The 19,920-nt window shown below is 31.7% G+C and overlaps 2 protein-coding genes across 3 annotated transcripts; one reads left to right on the top strand and one right to left on the bottom strand.

Annotated features, from left to right (window-relative positions):
• Positions 1–2,796: 2,796 nt before the first annotated feature.
• LOC120258916 (protein-L-isoaspartate O-methyltransferase-like) lies at positions 2,797–10,191 on the bottom strand. Of its 2 annotated transcripts, XM_039266387.1 has the most exons (5): positions 10,042–10,082; positions 7,196–7,267; positions 6,836–7,106; positions 4,254–4,418; positions 2,797–3,234 (listed from the first exon to the last, which is right to left on the bottom strand). In XM_039266387.1, exons 1-5 carry the CDS (start codon positions 10,057–10,059, stop codon positions 2,990–2,992), a joined length of 771 nt encoding a protein of 256 aa, XP_039122321.1. In that variant the 5' UTR covers positions 10,060–10,082; the 3' UTR covers positions 2,797–2,989. The 2 variants fall into 2 exon arrangements, with proteins under 2 accessions (XP_039122321.1, XP_039122322.1); XM_039266388.1 differs by lacking the exons at positions 7,196–7,267; positions 10,042–10,082 and adding an exon at positions 10,083–10,191.
• Positions 10,192–15,090: 4,899 nt separating this feature from the next.
• On the top strand, positions 15,091–18,640 carry LOC120258783 (protein terminal ear1-like). The gene is made up of 6 exons (XM_039266217.1): positions 15,091–15,775; positions 15,862–16,027; positions 16,125–16,577; positions 16,755–16,877; positions 17,738–17,879; positions 18,010–18,640. The coding sequence occupies exons 1-6, from the start codon at positions 15,091–15,093 to the stop codon at positions 18,331–18,333; spliced, it is 1,893 nt and encodes a 630-aa protein (XP_039122151.1). The 3' UTR covers positions 18,334–18,640.
• The last annotated feature ends 1,280 nt before the right edge of the window (positions 18,641–19,920 follow it).

Raw genomic sequence — 19,920 nt, 5'->3', positions numbered from 1 at the left:
ACTTTGAAATATCACAGTCCTCTGTTTTACCAAACATAGAGTCATGCTTTTGAGAAATAAAATGATAATTATAAAAAAAAAAAAAAAAAGAGCATGTCCAGATTGGGTGAACAAATTGAAAATGAGATTTTTGCCAATATACATCAAATTGATAGATAGGCAAACCTTATATTAGATATAAATTAACTAAAAAAAATACATATTAATAAATCAAAAAAATATAAAATCATGAATAATCTACTTCATTCTCATGAACAAAATGTAGTTTAAAAAATATTTATTGATAATTTTTTGATCTAATAATTCATAAATTGCATGAATTTCACAATCAAACAAACAAGGAAAATGAACAATTTAAGAAAAGAAAAAAATATATCATATTGACTTCCACTCATAAAAAACCGAAATTAATGTAAACCCATTACTCACCAATGAAATCTTGGAAAAAAAAAAAATCAAAATGAATAGTGCTTGAGCTACGGCATCAAAAGGTGAGAATAAGAAAAACAAAAAAATTGGAGAAATGGATTGAAACTAGAAGAGAAATCCTGAATAATCTATGTCATTGTCATAAACAAATATAGTTTAAAAAACATTTTTGAAAATTTTTTTAATCGAATAATTCATAAATTGCATGAATTTCTCAATTAAACAAACAAGGAAAATGAACAATTTAACAAAAGGAAAAAAAATATCATATTGATTTTCACTCAAAAAAAACCGAAATTAATGTAAAACCCATTACTCACCAATGAAATCTTGGGAAAAAAAATCAAAATGAATAGTGCTTGATGATGAGCTTCGGCATCAAAAGGTGAGATTGATAATAAGAAAAAACAAAAAATTGGAGAAATGGATCGAAAACTAGAAGAGAAAAGACTCCATAAATGTGATGAATTAATTAATTTTAATTAATTGTAATTAATTAATTAAGATTTATTAGTTGGTATCATTATGGGTTTTATCTTGTAACTGCTCAAATATTTATATCTTTCGTTTCAATTTGAACCTTTTCTTTTTACTCCTTATTCTATTAAACTTTTTTGGATTATTATTATTTTTTTTTATGTGATAATGGTATCAATACTATAGAGATAATATAGGTGTTTTGTTTTGCACATATGCCCCTAGGTAAAGCAAATATTATATATTTATTTAAAATTAATTTTTTTGGCTCTCAACAAAATTAATTTTTGAATAAATAAATATAAATATAATGATTAATTAGCAAATTCAAAGGCATGCAAAATGGCATATTTTTATGTATGATCCATAATTTTATCAAATTGTTAATTTTTAATTTGGATTCTTTTATTTTTTAAATAGTGATTTTTCATTTTTTTTTTTTAATATAGTGGTATCAATACTAGTTATTATATAGTTCAACTATAAAATTAACATATGGCTTTTATATATTTATGTCCCACTGAAAATCGTATATTATATATCAAAAAAATTATATCATAAGATATTTGTTGAAAAAATGCATAAATATAAATATATTGATTAATTGGTAAATTCATTAGATTTTAATTGCAAAATGGCATATTTTTACATGTGATGCAATGGATATTCGAAAAGTGAGGGAGTAATGATTAATATCACTATTTTAAAATGGATAACGAAAAATCTTGTATTTAATTCACTATTAAATATAATTTGAAAATGAGCGTTGATGATATGATTTTATGTTATGAAGAAATAATTCACCATGAGTTACAAATTTCCATAATAAATGATCATTCATTATTCATTTAATTTCAACGTTTTGTTTTAATTTTCTCCATTGTGATTTCTATAAAATTTTAGCTTATTATAACATTTGTAATTTTTTTTTTTCACAATTGAGACAAGCACAGTTCATTGAAGGGCATGCATCTTCACTCGGACACAGGTGCGAATTGTAAGCTTAAATGTACAGCCGGTCCAACAAAACTCGAACTCAAAACACTCTTAACATCTCACGCTAGTCTTATGAGATATAAAATTTAATTTATTCATTTAAACGTTTAAGTTTTTACGAATACAAGCCTTAGGATATAACTTATTTTTTATTTGGATATAACAAATACATGTATAATACGATTTGAGATAACATTTACTTTTAAATTTAAATATTGTTACATTTGCATCGGTAGTTTCAACAAGATTTAAAATTTAGGCTTAAAATTGAGTAAATGTATACCCTTCATAAGTTTATCTGATCATAATATCAAACAATCCCTCATAAATAAAATTAAATTATCTTTTAAAACCACTAAAAAAATCTAAAACCAAATCTAATCTAATCCTCAATATATAAATTAAAAATTAACAACATAATAAGATCATCAAATTGCACAAATAAATGTACCATTTTGCCATTACAATTCCTTGAATTTACTAATTAATTGCAATATTTATATTAGCTCAGGTTTTAAATCTCTACAATAAGATAGCACTGAAGAGCCAACAAATATTTTGCATATATATACACACATAAATTTAAAATAAATACATAACGCGTATATATATATATATATATATTATAAGGGCATTGATGTAAAACGCCAGCAATATTGATTTCACAGTTAAATTAAAAGAAATTTTTATATAACAACAAACTTTGAATTTTTTATTTTAGAACTCAAAAGAATGTCAAAATTAAAGTCTTCCAAACACATGCAATGTATTAAAACTTACTAAAACAATTCATTTTTCTAATTTTAGTGAAAGACAAACAAAGACATTAAACAAATTTATAATATGGATAGAAAAAAAAAAAAGTAATTCAGAAAGACAATGACAAGTTAGAAATACAGGTAAATAGAAGCACTGATGCAACCACTGAGAAACTAACTACTTAAAAACATCCAGTAACATGACTTATGCAAACTTGAAAGATGAGGATTGTATGAAAGTTTCAGACACAATCAATCTTATGAAACTCATCAATCAAGCTCACACTAATATCTTTAGCGTCGTAAAATAAACCAGTATCAGAGAATTGTCAACTTAACTGAGCTTCTAGGCTTGTTAAAGGTACGTACCGAACAGACATCTCGCTGCGAATGCTTACAGAACCATCTAAGTTCTTGTCCACCACCTTCAGATCCTGGAAGAGATCACCAACAGGTATCACCATTCGCCCGCCGGGCTTCAATTGGTCGATCAGAGACTGAGGGATTTCACGGGCTGCTGCGCCGACATGAATTGCATCGTATGGTGCAGAATCAGGCCAACCGAGCTGTCCATCTGCAGCCAATAATTTTTCGAATTGACAAACTTTAGATATATATATATATATATATACAGAAAGTTCTGAGATGAGTGAAAAATAAGATAAAAGAAACATTTGTGAATGTCTGCATGGTTTTCATTTAAAATAAACTTCACTAGAAGGACATCAATTTGATTAAAAAAAAATGATCACCTATGATCAGTATTTTTATTTTGTGGAAGGGTTACCGATTTGTACAAATATCACTGAGAACACACATAAAGATATGATTTGCTTGAAACTAAATGCAAGTGAATCAAACTTTTATGCAAATACAGATTCTTTGGAAAAAAAATAATAATAATGGGGAATTTCAATGAAAGAAACTGTTGAAAGAACATGTTAGCAAACTTACTGATCCTTATCGATATTACCAGCGATCTGCACCGCAACTTCAGAAACTAAATAATGAATGTCTAAAATCCCAACAAATAAGACTAACTCCAATTGTGAAAATATTTAGCAGGGATAGAGCAGTGAATCAGCTGATCACAAATGGGGAAATAAGTGAATGTATAACATAGCCTGTAAAGGCTCCCATCCTATATTATACAGATCGACTTCTAAAATTATCATTCCATTTACTGATTCCTTCCATCTGAATTAAGACTTTGAGGATAGACGGCAATTGGTGGCAAGGGAAAGTGAGAAAAAAAAAACTCACCACACAAGTGTAATAATACCACACTTAATCATCTTAAGACCTGATTGAGCGAGCTTGCGCATTTGATGACCTTTCAGGAAAACAATGGTTAGGAACAAAAGATGCATAAAATAAGGCTCAACTATTCAAGGGACTCATTTCATACCATAGAATTCAAACATGTCAACTCTCAATCAAATAACTAAATATTGTGATAAAATTATAAACCCATATCTAATATAAACTCTGAAGAATCAATGGTTCCTCAACTACACATTCTGAACAAATGCACCTGAAAGGATAGGACTTAGGAGGAAGGCTCCAAAGTTATGGTTTAAGCTGAACACATACCAGCAAGTTTAATAGAGAGGGATCCTTCCTTCAAGAATGCTGCTGCTGAACTTTTATTGATATTTTCAATTGACAGAGCAACCAACTGAGGAATGTGCTCCACACCAACAACCAGGCCTTGGGCTCCCACCATGATTGCAAAACATGCAGTCAAATATCCAGTCCCTACACAGAAGTAATTAAATATATATATATATATATATATATGTATGTATCAATATATTCCTCAATTTTTTTTAACAAGAAAATAGAGTTCATGCCAAATTTTAATAGCACCCTTAAGTAGACTAAATATGAACCAAAATTTTTGATACATCAATTTAATAACTCAATGCTTGATCAGTGAAAAATTCATCTCATAGATAAGAGACTATTATTTATCAATATTCTCCTCACATTTTTATATTTTAAAATTAATTATCAACTATTAAAGTATTTATAAAATGTTACATTTTGGCTGATTTTTAAATCTTTATATTAAGAACTGCATGTGCACTTTCATACCAGATATATGTGACATGTGGTCCCTTGATTACCTGTGTATGCATGAAACATTTTAAAAGACTGTTTTGCACCATGATAGATTTGTTAAAATGAAGATTAAATCTGTGCTTCGACTAAAAATGAGTGGAAGTAATATGTCAAAAAAATGTGACTTAAGGAAATGGGAGGATCCGATGCAAGTACAAACCAACAATTAAATGAACCTAGTTCTCAAATAAGTGAAATCTGCAAACTGCTTAATTCTGTTCACATGCAATCCTATTCAATGATGAAAGTCTTGTAAATTACACAACTTGTATTACTTGTTTGAGTTAACTTACATTTCTTCCATAAATTTCCTTATAAAAGCTTCCATGTTTTGTAATTACTCAAAAGTTTTGAGGAATTGCCTATTATGAATTAAAAGTCATAGTTAAGCCAACAGGCGTTAAGGGAAGTAACCAGATAAAATCAGCATACTAGCACATCCAAAAATTTAAGCTTCACGAAAAAAATTATCTGCTATCACACACCACAAACTATCATCAAACATATGTCAAACTGTATAATCTTGAAAATAAAAGGCATGCTATCACCCAGAGGAAACTTTGAGAAAACTAGAGAAGATAAAAAGAACTGGTGAGATAAAATATTCACGAAGAAGCAAGAAACAGCTTACAAAGAACGATGCACACTAACTCTTCTGCATCAATCAGTTCTCTCTAGTTTTTCATGATTTCTCATTAATAAATTTTTTTCCATTTTTTCTTGGTTTTATATCTAGAAGTTTACCACATTCTAATCCTTTCAAACACTAATCATAATTCATAAAAACTACAACAGAAGAAAAATTCAGTTTGAGAATGTCCAATTTTTTAAGAGATCTTTGCTCGTTGGCAGTATGTTCTAAGAGATCTCCACCAACATGGTATATTTCTGAAGTTATAAAACTTAAGCATGCCATGATTAATGTGTATTATCCAATACTGTCTTCCATAAGAGACAGAATGTTGTAAGAAGCCATGACCATGAGATAAAAATCCATCACAGTCCTATTTTATTTTAAAAAAAAAAACTATTGCACAGAATTCTTAGTCATATTTATTATATATCGTGGAACGTCACACATGTTTATGTGACCTTGAAAATATTGCCTTTGTTAAGGTACCACAATTATTTACTCATATACCCCCAAGTCCCAAAAAACAACAGACTTTTAACAGGGAAAATAAATCCAAAAATTACCTCTAAATTGAGTTTTGCATGCCGCTCTTGGAAAGGAGGAGTTTAATAAATAAAACAGCATTTTGGTCATTTATCTGATGTAATAAGATAAAAACAGTTAGCTAAGGTTACAACTTGCCAACTCATGGGCAGGAACAAGTGATGGGGGTTTGTGGAATATGCAATCCAATAAATATATCAATGGTATAACAGCAAATATGGGTTTTCAAGGGTCATACCAAAAAAAAAACCACTTAACTATGAGAAATATTCCACATAAAAATCTTCAGAATGCCATTTCCCGTTATGCCCCCAGACCATGACATGTCATGATGATTAGATTATGGGAGTTCAATTGAATTTTCACTCCAAATCCATTAAAGAATAATGAATCACAGAACAAAATTTGCAAGAGAACTTATACTTGTAAAGGCTTAGTAGAAACTAAACCATTTTAAGTGTACATCTTAAAAACCATAGATTTTATGACAGGACATGTTATCAATCCATAACTAAGTTGTATAGCCTATTAAAGGATTAAGCCAATCAGAACCATCATCTGGACTGTAATGAAAAGAAAGCAAGCGTCCATAATCCACAATTCATTTTTGAGTCTAATCTGCCCCATTTCATTTCTTACCATCTTAGACAGTAATAAATGGAAAATAAGAAGTGTGAGCTAGAACTCCCCTAGATAAACAAGAACCAGAAACTCTTAATACTGCCAAAAAAAATTATTAAAAAAACGCTCACAAGATGCATCTTCCCATATCATTTTATATTGGTTGTACGAAGAAAAGTTAGTGCTAAGAAAAAGAAGTCACATGATCACAAAACACTGATCCCAAATGAAGATAATAAGTGCAAATAAAGACCTGATCCAACATCTAGAGCACGCATGCCTGGCTGCAGATGCTCCTCCAAGAGTTGAAGACAAGTAGCATGCATATGAGGAGCTGAAATAGTCGCATTATAACCAATTGGCATAGGACTGTCATCATAAGCTGGACATCCAGAAGGTGCAAATTCTCCTCTATCAATAACGTCCATTACTTCTGCCACTTTTCCAGACTTGATAATGCCATAATACTGCAAATGCTCCACTAGTGCCTTGTTTTTATCAATTGAACCTCTTGACCGGAAATGCTGCCAAAAGAATTGCCCACAAACCAAATTTCAATAGGACAAAAACAACACTTAATATTACGTCTAACAAGGAAATATTAGAATAGTGCCTGACTATGCTGGGGCACAAAAAACATGGTTATAACAGATATTATAGTTGCCAAACCCATATAAGAACTCGCCTGCATAGAATGAGATAGATTATGAGTTTCTTGACAAAAAACCAGCCATTTTAACCACTTATTCTGTTTGGGAGTTAAATGGATGTGTCAAATGGAATCAAGTCAAAGCACACCAACTGAAGTTTATCAACCAAACTTTACTATAAGAAGACAGCCGCACAAGATGCCATTCCAAGATCAGTTGTGCTAAATAAACTTATGAAATAAAGGTAAGCTCTCCATATAAACTACAAGAGGCCATATTTTGCAAGAAATGAAGAAGGGAAAAACCAAAACTGTTCAACAAAACCAACAGAAAAAGATGCACCCATTAGGAAGATTCATCCCATCAGCACCAAAAGATTAACCAAGTACTGGTATATAGAAAATTCAATAACAAGATGAACTAAATCTAATAAAGGGGAACAGTCAAATAATTTAATAGTATAATCAAGTACAGCTGATAAATGACAGAATAGCACTAACTAATCAGAACTCATCCGAAAAGTAATCTAAATTGAAGTGACAGAAGGACTCCTTTCACACTACTCAGGTTGGGCATGCAATCAAAAACCAGATAAAATTGGACCAAGAGAGTATAAGAAATGAAGAAACCATCTCAATACAAAAGAAATGGAAGTGCTGGTTGTCAATGGCATTGCCATAAGGTTTGGTCACTTGGCTAAATTTGATGAAGGTATGGTGAATGGTTCATTTCAATTTAATGGGGGCACATAAAATAAGACACTCGTGATCATCTTTGATGCCATTGAATATTAACACTTTTAAATCATTGGTTCCGAAAAATGCATTATAGGATCCTTCTAACTATATCCACAATGCACAAAATGCCCATTTTGAACTAACATCTTGACTTAGAGGAGCACTAACCATCATTTATACTAAAATATAATGCTCTAATGCCACAAGGCCCACAACAGATATTAGTCATAAGAATAAACAACATCCAGCTGAAACAGTGGCATTAAAGCACTTGCCATTCTTAAAAAGAATTAAAAAAATATTAGGCTTTAGACAATGTATAAGTTGATTAGAAACAAAGAACAGAAGTAGACATAGCATCTACTCAATTCAAGTCGCATTTCACACATAATGGCATGACCAGGATTGAATGGAGATCAAGTTGCTTTGGCAAAACTGAAGAAATAAAATGCAACACTAGCATTGGGGGTATTGATAAACAGGCTTTGAAACCATCACAGATAATAACAATAACCCCTCCTCCTGTAGTAAAAGTAACCAGTCTTAACCTGCAAAGACAAATTTACCCATTCTATACTCTCCCACATGCAACTGGACCAGCACCCTCACCAATATTCAGATGAACTTGATACAAGTTAATGCCATTGTTTTTACAGCAACAACCATCTTAAACACTAGAAGTATGCTCTTTGCATGCTCTAAGTTTACCATTTAATGGTTGTGCAACATTGTCGCATAATGTATTTTTTCTATTTTTTGGGTATTTGAACTTCATTTTATCATTCGTATATTTAGCTATACAGTAATAAACTTTATTTGTGTCGCCATGAACTTTTCTTTGTGTCAGGAAATGTCTTTACATCATCATTTGAGTTATCTAGGAAATGTCCTTTGCCTTTATTATTATTATTATTATTATTATTATTATTTAAGTGCCCATCATGCGTTAGTCCTTGTTTGCAAAGACCTTTTATCTGCAATTACACAAGTTACTTACGTTTAGCAAACAGAATGTGAAGTCTTTTGTAAATATTAATACTTGATTTTAAAGATATTGCGAACCTTTTCAATGACAAAACTATTTGTTGATCTAAGGAGTGAGACTATCAAATAGTTAGTCAAGCAAGGTCATGTTTTGAATCTGGATTTTATCATCTCAAGGAGTGTTGCACTAGATTATATAGAGACTCTTCAATCATAATCACTATTTTCATCAGCTATCCCAAATTTCCAACAGAAGAAGAGAAAACTTTAAGATGGAAACACAAATTATATCTGCAACACCCAATTGGTTCATTTTCATATGTTTGGACAATTAGTGCTAATGATCACAATCTTCTAAAGTACTTTGAACATTCAAGCAATATTATCACTTAAAACTTCAACACATGTTGATTGACAAGTGACAACAAGTTACTCACAGTTTTTGCTTGTAGAATAGTCAGCTAACATCAAAAAATGAAATCAAATTTACTAATACAACAGAAATCCTTATGGCCAAATAGAAGACCTAAGAAAGGTTACAGTCAGTTCCACAGATTTCAGACCTCCTATCCTAGTGATTTTTTTAATCCAAGGATGCTGAGTATTGGATCGAAATCATCAAATAAAAACACTACATGAAAGAAACAAATGATTAAAATCAAATTTGATCGATGTACTGGTGAAATTGCTCCCCAGCCCATCTCACCTCCTAGACCATGATACTATTTGCTCAATAACTTGAGAAATGATGATGCAGCTAATTTAGTGCTTATGCATTCATTACCAGCAAGACACAAATGCAAAATCCAATTACCAAGAAAGAAAATTCCACTCTCCACTCTCCACTCTCCTTGATTCCAAACAAACTAAGCATCAACTCTTCCCAGATAAACAGCAACAACAATAAAGACCAATTCAAATTAACAAATATACAATTCCAAAATTCAATCAAGCACTTGCAAAGCATCAAATCACAAGGCAGCAATGATTCACCAATACAAGAACCAAAAAATCTCTAACAAATGGGAATTAAAAGCACGAAACTGTGCTGAAGAAACAGGTCAACAGAGATCAAACAAATCAAATACAAGCAATGAGGAAAACATCAAGCCGAGATATCAAACCAAACCTCCATCTTGGAATGCTTGAATCCCCCGAGAAGCGAAGGATTGATCCAACGCGAGAGCGAGAGAAAGAGAAAGAGAGTGTGCGTCGAGCAAACGCTAGACTTTGGATGATGGTAATTTTATCAAATATTTAGTTTATTTTTTAAGATTAAAAAATTTAAAAAAAAATCTTTTTTTTCATACATACCCCTGCAAAATCCGATATTTCATTGATAGCATGCTTGACAATATAAACAAATACATATAGCGAGAGTGGGAGGTTGCTTAGTCTAAGAACATACGTAAATTCAAAATCTATGAATGTTTGTTTGGATCATTAAATCTCAATTAAACGGTTTTTAGATATAATGAACAGTAATTACTATATTTTTAAATAATAATACATTAAAAGATAGTATGTATAGTGTTTTGATCTGAACAGTTCAATTAATACTTGCAGTAGAAAATCTTAAAACCAAAACACTACACTATTACCAATGACAAATATCCACAAAATTTTTTTTCTTATATATATACACCTCTTTAGTAGTTAAGTATCGTTATGATATTCCTTGACTTATTTAGAAATGTTGGCGTATCTGATGTTGATAGCTTTGTTTTGTTTGTGTATAAATTATTTTGATCTAAAATTTATTTGATGTGTCATATGCTGAGTTGTTGGATTAAACTGATTATATTTATATTTATTTGTGAAAAAAATTTATAATTATATAATTAAGGGAGCAAGGTAATATTTTTGCAGTTAAAAACTAAATTATTTTCACTAAAATTACTTTAATTTATTTATTATTTGTATAAAAATATGATATGTTTTATAGTAATAGTACTAATAATACATGCTCAATGACACAACTAATGGATAATGTAATACCATTGCTTAATTGTTACTGTGGTATAGTCTGATGATTAAGATACTTGACTTCTATCTTGATCGAGAGTTCAATCTCCTCCCAATGCATAGTTAAGATTTCAATGATAAAAATACACATATATTTTAAATGGGTAGCTTGTCATATTGTCACATAAAAAAATAAAAATTGCTCGGTCATTCCAACTTTTAATATATCCTCAATATATGAAGGACTGGAAAAACATATTGTTCACCTTAATTTAGTGGACATTGATGTGACAATATTGAAAATATATATGGCCATAAAATAATATTTTAATATATTTAATGAAAATTCAAATATAACTTAAAATATTGATTTGCAATTCCAAATATAAAAATTTAAAAAAAAACAATCATATAAATTATTCATGCAACAAGTGAGTTGAAATTTCCTTTTCTTCTAAGCTCCAACTCAAAAGTTTGGAAGTTGGGTCACATGATATACTCATATTTATTATAAATATCTTTATATATATATATATAAGAAAGGAAAAAGTGCAATAAGAGGGACGCGTGTGGGCAAGAAGTCCAATTACCACAGCATAAACAGCTCCAAGATAAATATAAACAATGTTGATGAAAAGGTTCTATTTTTGAATGAGCAAAGCCTCTCTATTCACTTTATAAAAATAATAAATAATAAATAATAAATAAATAAAATAAAATAAAATAAAATAAAAGAATGGCATGACCATGCAATGCTGTTGCTGTTTAATTATTTTACTGCTATGAATGACAGAAGCTTATGCATAAAACTTTGAAGCACAAGAAAGAGGGCCATGCCAATTTGTTCCATGCATTGAGCTTGCATGCAATGCAACATATTGTATAAAAAACAGTTGATAAAGCTTTTGAAGCAGCAGCAGCAAGCAACATGCATGTGATGGAATGTTTGAAAACATGTTGGGAACCCATTATTCCAACATCCTAAAAACAATTTATGGACATAAGTGATAACAGTGGGACCATCTATATATATATATATATATCAACATATAATTTGCATTTGCTTGAACAAACCATGCATGCATGCATGCATGCATGCATGCATTGTTGTTGCAGAAATAAGCAGAAAAATACAAGAAACAAATCTACAATAATTTAAAAAGAAAAAAAAGTTGTAAGAGATATTGTGTTTAAATATAAGATTTGCATGCATGATTTGAGTAGATGCAAACATATAGAAAGAAAAAAAGAAGATGAGGTGAAGGAATAGGAAGAAGAATAGGTAATGCTATTCTTGATTTCTTAAAGTGATAGCTATGATGGACAAGGCTACCATTTTTAATATATAGAATATGTATAAGGGGGGGATGAATTAAGGTAGTGGGAGAGAAAACCGAGAACACAGCAAAAGTGATGGAAAATAGTATTTCTTAATTATATATATATAAATATATATAAATGAACAAATAGGACTTTATATGAAAAGTAGCATTAGTTTGATGTATGTTTGTTGGAAGAGAATGTTTCTTAATTCTTAGTGGAGTTATGTAGTATTATAGGGAGTGAACGTATGCCTTTGAATTGGTTTTATTTTCGTAACCGTAGGGTTCATGCATGCAACGTCAATCTATATGTATGCGTAGACCAAGGAAACTAAATAGATCATAATATATAGTATATGTTTTTTTTATGTTTTTTAAAATTTAGAAATATTTGATGGTAGATCTAATATATATGGTTGCTACTTATAAAAGTAGTGTATAAAGTTTACTGTTAGTTTACTTACTATGTGAGATAACACTCATTGGAGATATCCTAAAGAATGAGTCCTCGTATATATATTGATTTTGCAATGATTTCTAATGTCGTCGTAAAAACATTTCATAGTAAAACAAATGTATTTTAATTTTAGTAATTTTTCATATGTTGTACATTTTGTATTGGTGGAACAACTTTGACCATATAATTAGAACAATGCAATTTAAAAATGTAATAATTGATGATTTTTTTCCCTAACTAACTAGTTTTTTATGAGTCACAAGCTTAATATCAATTAAGTGTGTTTTTGTATACATAAAAATCCAAATTTATAATCACTTGCTTAGACATTCATTTACTAACTTTTATTGGTAAATAATATATGATTTGACTTATTAGACTGATCATGAAATATCACCATTTTACTATTTAATAAAAAATTTTAAAATAACATATGAGAACATGAAAATCCAAATTGTTTTTTTTATCATGAGTTTTTTTTAATCTCTATATTATTCTTAATAATAAATATAAAATTTCAATTATTATTTCATGCGAGCATAAAAATACAATTCAACTATAAAAAGTTAATTATTTTGCATTTTTCAATGGTGGAACGGATTTAAAGGTACTTGAATTTGGTTGATTGAAGCTGATATTTAGTATTATAATGGAATTTAGAGATATACAGTCTAAAACTTTCCAATTAAAACATATATATATATATATATATAAATATAAATAAGTGATAAATACTTACGTAAATGATCTGATATCAATAGAATAGAAAATTATTGGCATCAAAATAATATTTTAAGAAGGTTTTGATAGTAATAGTAATAACATGAGTTTTAGAATAGAGAAAATAAATTAAACTAATTATAAAAATATTATTTAAAAAATAAATTTTAATATATAATTAGTTTTTTAAAGATAAAAACAGTAGAATATAGAAGGAAATCTCAAACTCCAAACAAATTGAAACCATTCTAATTTTGTTAAATAGATATTATTTGTCTATTCTTCGATGATTATAATTTAATAATTTAATTGGATTGTCATTTTGGAAAATTAATCCAATTTTGGTCTATAATTTATGTCCCAAAAGAAAGTGGATTTTCAATTTTGTTAATTAAATATTAATCTATTTTTGTAATAATTATAGCAAAAACAAAAGTAAAAAATTGGACCAAATGTCAAACCAATCCAATTGCACCATATATATGAGCTCATGCTCTGCAAAATAAATAAATATATAAAAATAAATAAATAAATAAATAAATACATGGTAAGCAAACAATCTCATGAGATCTCCTCGTAGTTTTCATGGGAGAGTATAGAGAGTCTAGAGCCACTAGTGCAATGACTATGACTTTAATAATTCATTAAACTAATTTGAGTTATATATATGTATTTCTTAAAAAAATATAAAATTACCGATATATCCTTGTGGAGTTTATATCTCATGCATATCAATATAAACTCTCTAGTTCATTTAATTTTATTATAATAATATAAAATAAATAAAATGTTCATTTATACATTGAATATATATTTTTTAAATATCTCACGCCATATATAAATATATGGATTAACATGAGTATTTTTTTTAATTTTGAGTACATACTAATTACAAAAATAATTTTAAATTAAAAAACTATAGTTATTTATATAATAATACTAGATCTACTAAAAATATTTGAGAAAATAAAAATTTCAGTTCATTTAAGCAAAAAAAAAAATTCACTTGTTAAATAAGATAACCCCTTATTAATTATAATCATTAGAATAATACAATACAGCTAACAAAGATTTTTTTTGTTTTTAGAAGAATAAAATTTTCATAACTTTAAAGTTGAAAAAAAAAATCAATTTTAATATGAGGATATATTTGTAATTTCCTTTTTTTAAAAAAATATATATATAAAGAATGTGAATAACCATGTCCTGAAAGGGGTAAGTATGTAATTTCAAATAAAAACAAATAAACTGTAAAAGAACGAGGATCTCGAGATGCAAGAAGGAGAGTAGAACGGACGGTGGATAAGCGATGTCGGAACCGACCCAAGAGTTACGGCGGTGGTGGTGAACCGTTACATCGAATCATAAGCAGCGCCGGCGTATCCCTCCCCCACCCCATCGATATTAAGTATAAAACCCCCCTTTCTATTTATTTAATAATAATAATAATAATAATTATTATTATTATTAATTTAATTAATTAATTAAAATTTATTTGTCATTTAAATTAAAACCGGTTTTCCCAAAACCGGAAGTTCAATAGTCTTTGTTCTCTTTCTCTCTCACTCGTATACTAGTAACTATAACACTCTTTCTCTGCTTTCGCTTTCGCTTTCGCTTCGTCTTCGTCTTCGTCTTCGACTTCATCTTCATCTTTGCATTAGGGTTGGGAGATGGAGAGGGCTGGGAGCTTGGATCCAAAGGCGGAGGAGTTTTATCCTTCGTTTAGCTTTGCTCTTGCAGCCCAGCCGATGGTGGCGCCCCAATTTTACATCCAGTACCAGCAGCCGGCGGCACCGCCGGCGACGGCGGCGGTGCCGGGGCAGTATGTGATGACAGGGCAGATGGTGGAGGAGGAGGAGGAGGAGGAGGAAGGGAGGAGAGGAGTGGAGGTGAGTTTTGTGCCGAGAGGAGTGTCGGTGGAGATGGTGAGAGTGGCGATGGAGGAGTTTGGAGGAGTTAGGGCGGTGGAGATGGGAGGGGTTGGGGAGGAGGGGAAGGTTACAGTGCATTTCTATGATTTGAGAAGTGCGCAAGCGGCGGTGGTTGAGATCCGAGAACAGCATGTCCGGCAGCAGTTGCGGTTAGGGCAGCAGTATGGTGTGGTACCTGGAGGATGGGGTGGTGCTGCTGCTGCTGTTGCTGCGGAGCAAGCTGGGGTTGTTTATTGGATGTATGGTAGTGGTGGTGGTGGTGGTGGTATGAGTGGTGGTCGGGGGTTGATCGGAGGGCAAGCAGTGTGGGCGAACTTCACTGATAAAGAGTTGGATGGACCGAACCAAGGGTCGCTTTGCATCCTTAATGCCGGTGGGCAGGGTTTATCTTTGGATGCTATCAGACAAGTGTTTGAATCTTTTGGTATTTGTTTGTTTGTTTGCGGAATTGGTTGTTTTGTTTGGTTTGTTATTATTGTTTGATGGTGATTCTTGTTTGCTTTTTGGTAGGTGGAGTGAAGGAAATGAGAGAAGTGGCGCATGGGCAGCAACAGAAGAAGGTAGTGGTAGTGGTGGAGTTCTTTGATACTAGAGATGCTGCCCGAGCATTGTCTGAACTTAGAGGCAAGCAAGTGCTTGGAATGCAGTTGATGATTGAATTCAATAAGCCAAAGAGGTATTTTTTTATATATATATATATATATATATATATATTGGTTATATAAGTTTCACAGAATAGAGAACTAAGAATTATATATAATCAATGGTAGCAGTAGTGGTCAACAGAAGAGAAGGTCAGGAGTGCAGCAGAACCTGCCATTGCCCCCAAGACTAATGGGCAAAACAAGCAACACAAACACTGGGCAGTCACAGAGATGGAGTCAGATCAAAGGAGGAAGAGGAGGTGTTACTGATGGTGGTGAAAGCATGAGGTTGATCAAAAGGACAAGTATTACTACAAATAGTAATAGTGGAGGTATAAGAAGAGGCAAGAACAACAACAATAACTCATCATCATCATCATCATCTTCATCCTCATCTTCATTCAAGCAGCAACAACGTTGGAAGAACCATTACCATGGGATTATTAAGATTGAAGAGTCTATGTTTCTCTTCAAGGAGGATGTTGACACTAAGGAATCATCCTCATCCTCCTCATCATCATCTCCTTCATGTAAAGATTCCAGAACCACTGTTATGATTAAGAACATCCCCAACAAGTACAGGTCTGCTCCTGAGCTCTTTCTCTCTCTCTCTTATATCTATCTATTTATATATATATATCATATTTGTATGTGTTAGTGTATGTATATAACTATATATATGTGTGTGTATATGTATGAAGTGAAGTGTTGAATGTGAATGTATGTATTAAAGTATTGTATTTGGGTTGGAGTGCACAGTCAGAAGCTGTTGCTGAACATGCTGGACAGCCACTGCATACACTGCAACGAGCAGAGTGGAAGTGGAGGAGGAGAAGAGCCGATGTCTGCCTATGACTTCGTCTACCTCCCCATTGATTTCAAGTAAGTCAAAAGCCATTGGTCTTCTTCTGCATTTCCAATATTAGCAAATAGAGAGTTTGTTATATCATACAGGACTCTTTCGTTTAGCTTTTCTTGAAACTAGAAATCCATGGTGTCGGTTGATTTCAGGTAACTGATCAATTCCTTACTTCAAATCATCTCTTCATCCTCTCCAAAACTTCAACCCCAAAAACGAATATATTTATATATATATGAGCATTAAAAGTTTCTCTGCAACCATTGCAGTGAAACCCCAAACCAGAAAGAGGAAAAGCTAAATGGTGCTTGTGCCTGGTGCTGCTTTCTCTTTCTCTTTCTCTCTATTTCTTATATCTCTTAGCCTGTTGTGTTGTTGTCTTTACCGTACACTGCATCGTCGACTTCCCAGCTGCAAGAATGCAGATGGAAATGAAGTGGGCTGGCATGCAAAGACAAACTCTCTCTTTCCTTTCTCTCCTAACCAAATCTCCCAAGGAAGATATGAGAGGAAAAGGAATAGCCATGGGGAAGGGAGCAAATAATTAAAGAGGAAATTGCAAAAGAGAGACACACCCATCAAACCCTAATAATCACTGTCAGGCAGTATTATCCTCATCATCATTACTATTAGTTATTAGCATTAGCATCAGTCCATCATCTGTGCAGGTCTTTGAAAAGACATATCAAAGCTCAAATAATGCCTGGTAGTAGTAACCTGTAAATCATACCCAGTGTGTATTACCCTTCCTCTAATCAACAACACTCCTTTGTTTCCACTGGTCTAACAAAAACAACAGCTTTTCTTTCCTTTACTTATTTTTTTATTGTTTTTCATCTTTCTTCTTGTGTCTTTGTTGTTGTTGTTGTTGTTGTTGTTGTAGTAACAAGTGCAATGTGGGGTATGGCTTTGTGAACTTAACTTCTCCGGAAGCAGCATGGAGACTCTACAAAGCTTTCCACATGCAACCATGGGAGGTCTTCAACTCTCGCAAGATTTGCCAAGTCACCTACGCTCGCCTACAGGTACTCACTTCATCACTGTTCTCTCTAGGGTTTTACTTACTTTGCTTTCTCTTTTATCATCATATGTTAACACAACAACAACAACAACAACAACAACAACAACAACACACTGTCTTCTTTTCTTCTCTAGGGTTTGGAAGCACTGAAAGATCACTTCAAGAACTCAAAGTTCGCTTGTGATGACGATGAGTACATGCCAGTCTTCTTCTCTCCACCACGTGATGGTAAACAACTCACTGAACCATCACCCATCGGCAGCCGCAACAGCACCAGCATTACACGCCTGCGCTCAACCACCACCACAACCACAACCACAACCTCGACCAAAGCCTCGTCCAGTGCCGAGGATGATGATGATGATGATGATGATGATGATGATGAAGAGTGCCCAGACAGCAACAGCAGCATGCTCTCTGAAGCCTTGCTAAACTTAACCACCATTTCACAAGAGTAACAACTGTAGCAGTGGTGTTGGTAGTAGTTGTAGGAGAGTGTGGTAGGGGAGTTTATTAAGCTGGGGAAGGAAATGATGATGACGATAGCTGTATCCAGGATTTGATGGTGATATTGATGGAGAGATGGGATGGTGATGGCTTTGCATTAGTTAACAAAAAAAAAAAATACATGAAAAAGCAAAAAGAAGGTATCTCTTCTCACCCTCTACACGGTATCTTCCTTTCCTTTCTTTCCAGTTATCATCATCATCATTATTATTATTTTTATTATTAATATATATATATATATATGTGTGTGAGGGGGAGGAAGGGTTATAGAAATGGCATGCTTGCATTGGAGCATGAAGAAGGAAGAGGGGTGGGGAGGTAAAAAGGGGAGGCTTTTGAGGAGACAGCCACCAAGAAATGGTGATTCTTGGAGGGGTGGTGGTTGTCTGGGGGGAGGAGGCCTTGTCTTGTCTGAGTTGGACAGTGGTGTGTGTGTTTGCTTAGTGCTTTGCTTGTGCTCTTTTGTTGGGCTTGTTACCTTTGTCCTTTTTATTATTATTATTGTTGTTATGGTTATTGATATTGTTAAGTAGGGGATTAGTACAATGTTGTCTTAAAACTAGTTTTGATAATTGTGGTAGTGGAAGTTTGACTAACTTTTTTTTAAGATCATGTTGGAAGAGCAGAGAAAGGAAGGTCTCTTTAGCATTAGAGAGGAAAAAGTATTTGGATGGATAGATGGATGGGATGGGAAAGAAATTTGGGTCAGAACTTTAACAACAACAGATCCCCATGGCTTAGCTAATCTTGTGCCTGTGTAAAATTTTTGCTTGGTCACCAATCAAAAGTCCTTTCTTGGTTAGTATTATTAGTATTTTAAGTTAAATTATGCCTGATTACTTCTAAATCAAGAAGTTTTTCTTTTTAAAAAAAATGAACCAATTATGAAGAGGAAACAAAAAAAAGTTCATTTTTCAGCAATTTAACTATATAGGAAATTTATTTATGATCACTTTTTCAAAAAAAAAAAAAAAAGAAAAGTTTATGATGATATATTAAAAGAGCCAGTTTATGAAGTTATAGTTTAGAAATTCATATATACTCTATCTTAAATAAAAAATTAAAGTTTATGAAAGTAGATAATCTGTAATTATCAACCGTAAAATATTGTCCATGTATTCACAATTATAGTATAAATACAGCATAATATTTGGATTACTACATTCGGATTCGGAATAGCTTAAGTTGCCGTAGAGACTAAGAGATTATTTCAAGTGGTATTAGTTCAAATATAATTAGTTTAAATGGTAGAGATAATAGAGATTATTTAGAGTGGTATTAGCCTAAATATAATTAGTTTAAATGGTAGAGACTAGAGATTATTCTTGGTGGTGAAGTGAGATGTAAAAAACATATGATATTGCTGTAAAAAAAATGATATTGTTAATTGTTTAAGATTTATGGAGAAATATTTAAAATAGTCATTGTACGGTATCCATTAATTAACTATTGAAGACAAACAAGAATAATTTATGGATTTCAAATCCAAAAAAAATCAATTACAAAAAAAAAATCTCAATAGAAGATAAAAAATACGC

The sequence above is a fragment of the Dioscorea cayenensis genome, chromosome 4 (genome assembly GCF_009730915.1).
Source record: "Dioscorea cayenensis subsp. rotundata cultivar TDr96_F1 chromosome 4, TDr96_F1_v2_PseudoChromosome.rev07_lg8_w22 25.fasta, whole genome shotgun sequence".
In the NCBI taxonomy this organism is placed as follows: Eukaryota; Viridiplantae; Streptophyta; class Magnoliopsida; order Dioscoreales; family Dioscoreaceae; genus Dioscorea; species Dioscorea cayenensis.
The sequence above is the reverse complement of the archived record's forward strand: the minus strand, read 5'-3'. Positions and strand labels throughout refer to the sequence as shown.

What these genes read in the sequence shown, in the direction of transcription:
- LOC120258916 (XM_039266387.1), bottom strand. An exon ending in TTGTGCCCCAGCATAGTCAG is followed by an intron (nt 7,107 to 7,195) that starts GCACTATTCTAA and finishes TTCTTTTGGCAG; the next exon opens with CATTTCCGGTCAAGAGGTTC. An exon ending in TGCTCTAGATGTTGGATCAG is followed by an intron (nt 4,419 to 6,835) that starts GTCTTTATTTGC and finishes ACTTCTGTGTAG; the next exon opens with GGACTGGATATTTGACTGCA.
- LOC120258783 (XM_039266217.1), top strand. Translation starts at nt 15,091, where the DNA reads ATGGAGAGGGCTGGGAGCTTGGATCCAAAGGCGGAGGAGTTTTATCCT. An exon ending in ACAAGTGTTTGAATCTTTTG is followed by an intron (nt 15,776 to 15,861) that starts GTATTTGTTTGT and finishes GCTTTTTGGTAG; the next exon opens with GTGGAGTGAAGGAAATGAGA. An exon ending in GAATTCAATAAGCCAAAGAG is followed by an intron (nt 16,028 to 16,124) that starts GTATTTTTTTAT and finishes CAATGGTAGCAG; the next exon opens with TAGTGGTCAACAGAAGAGAA.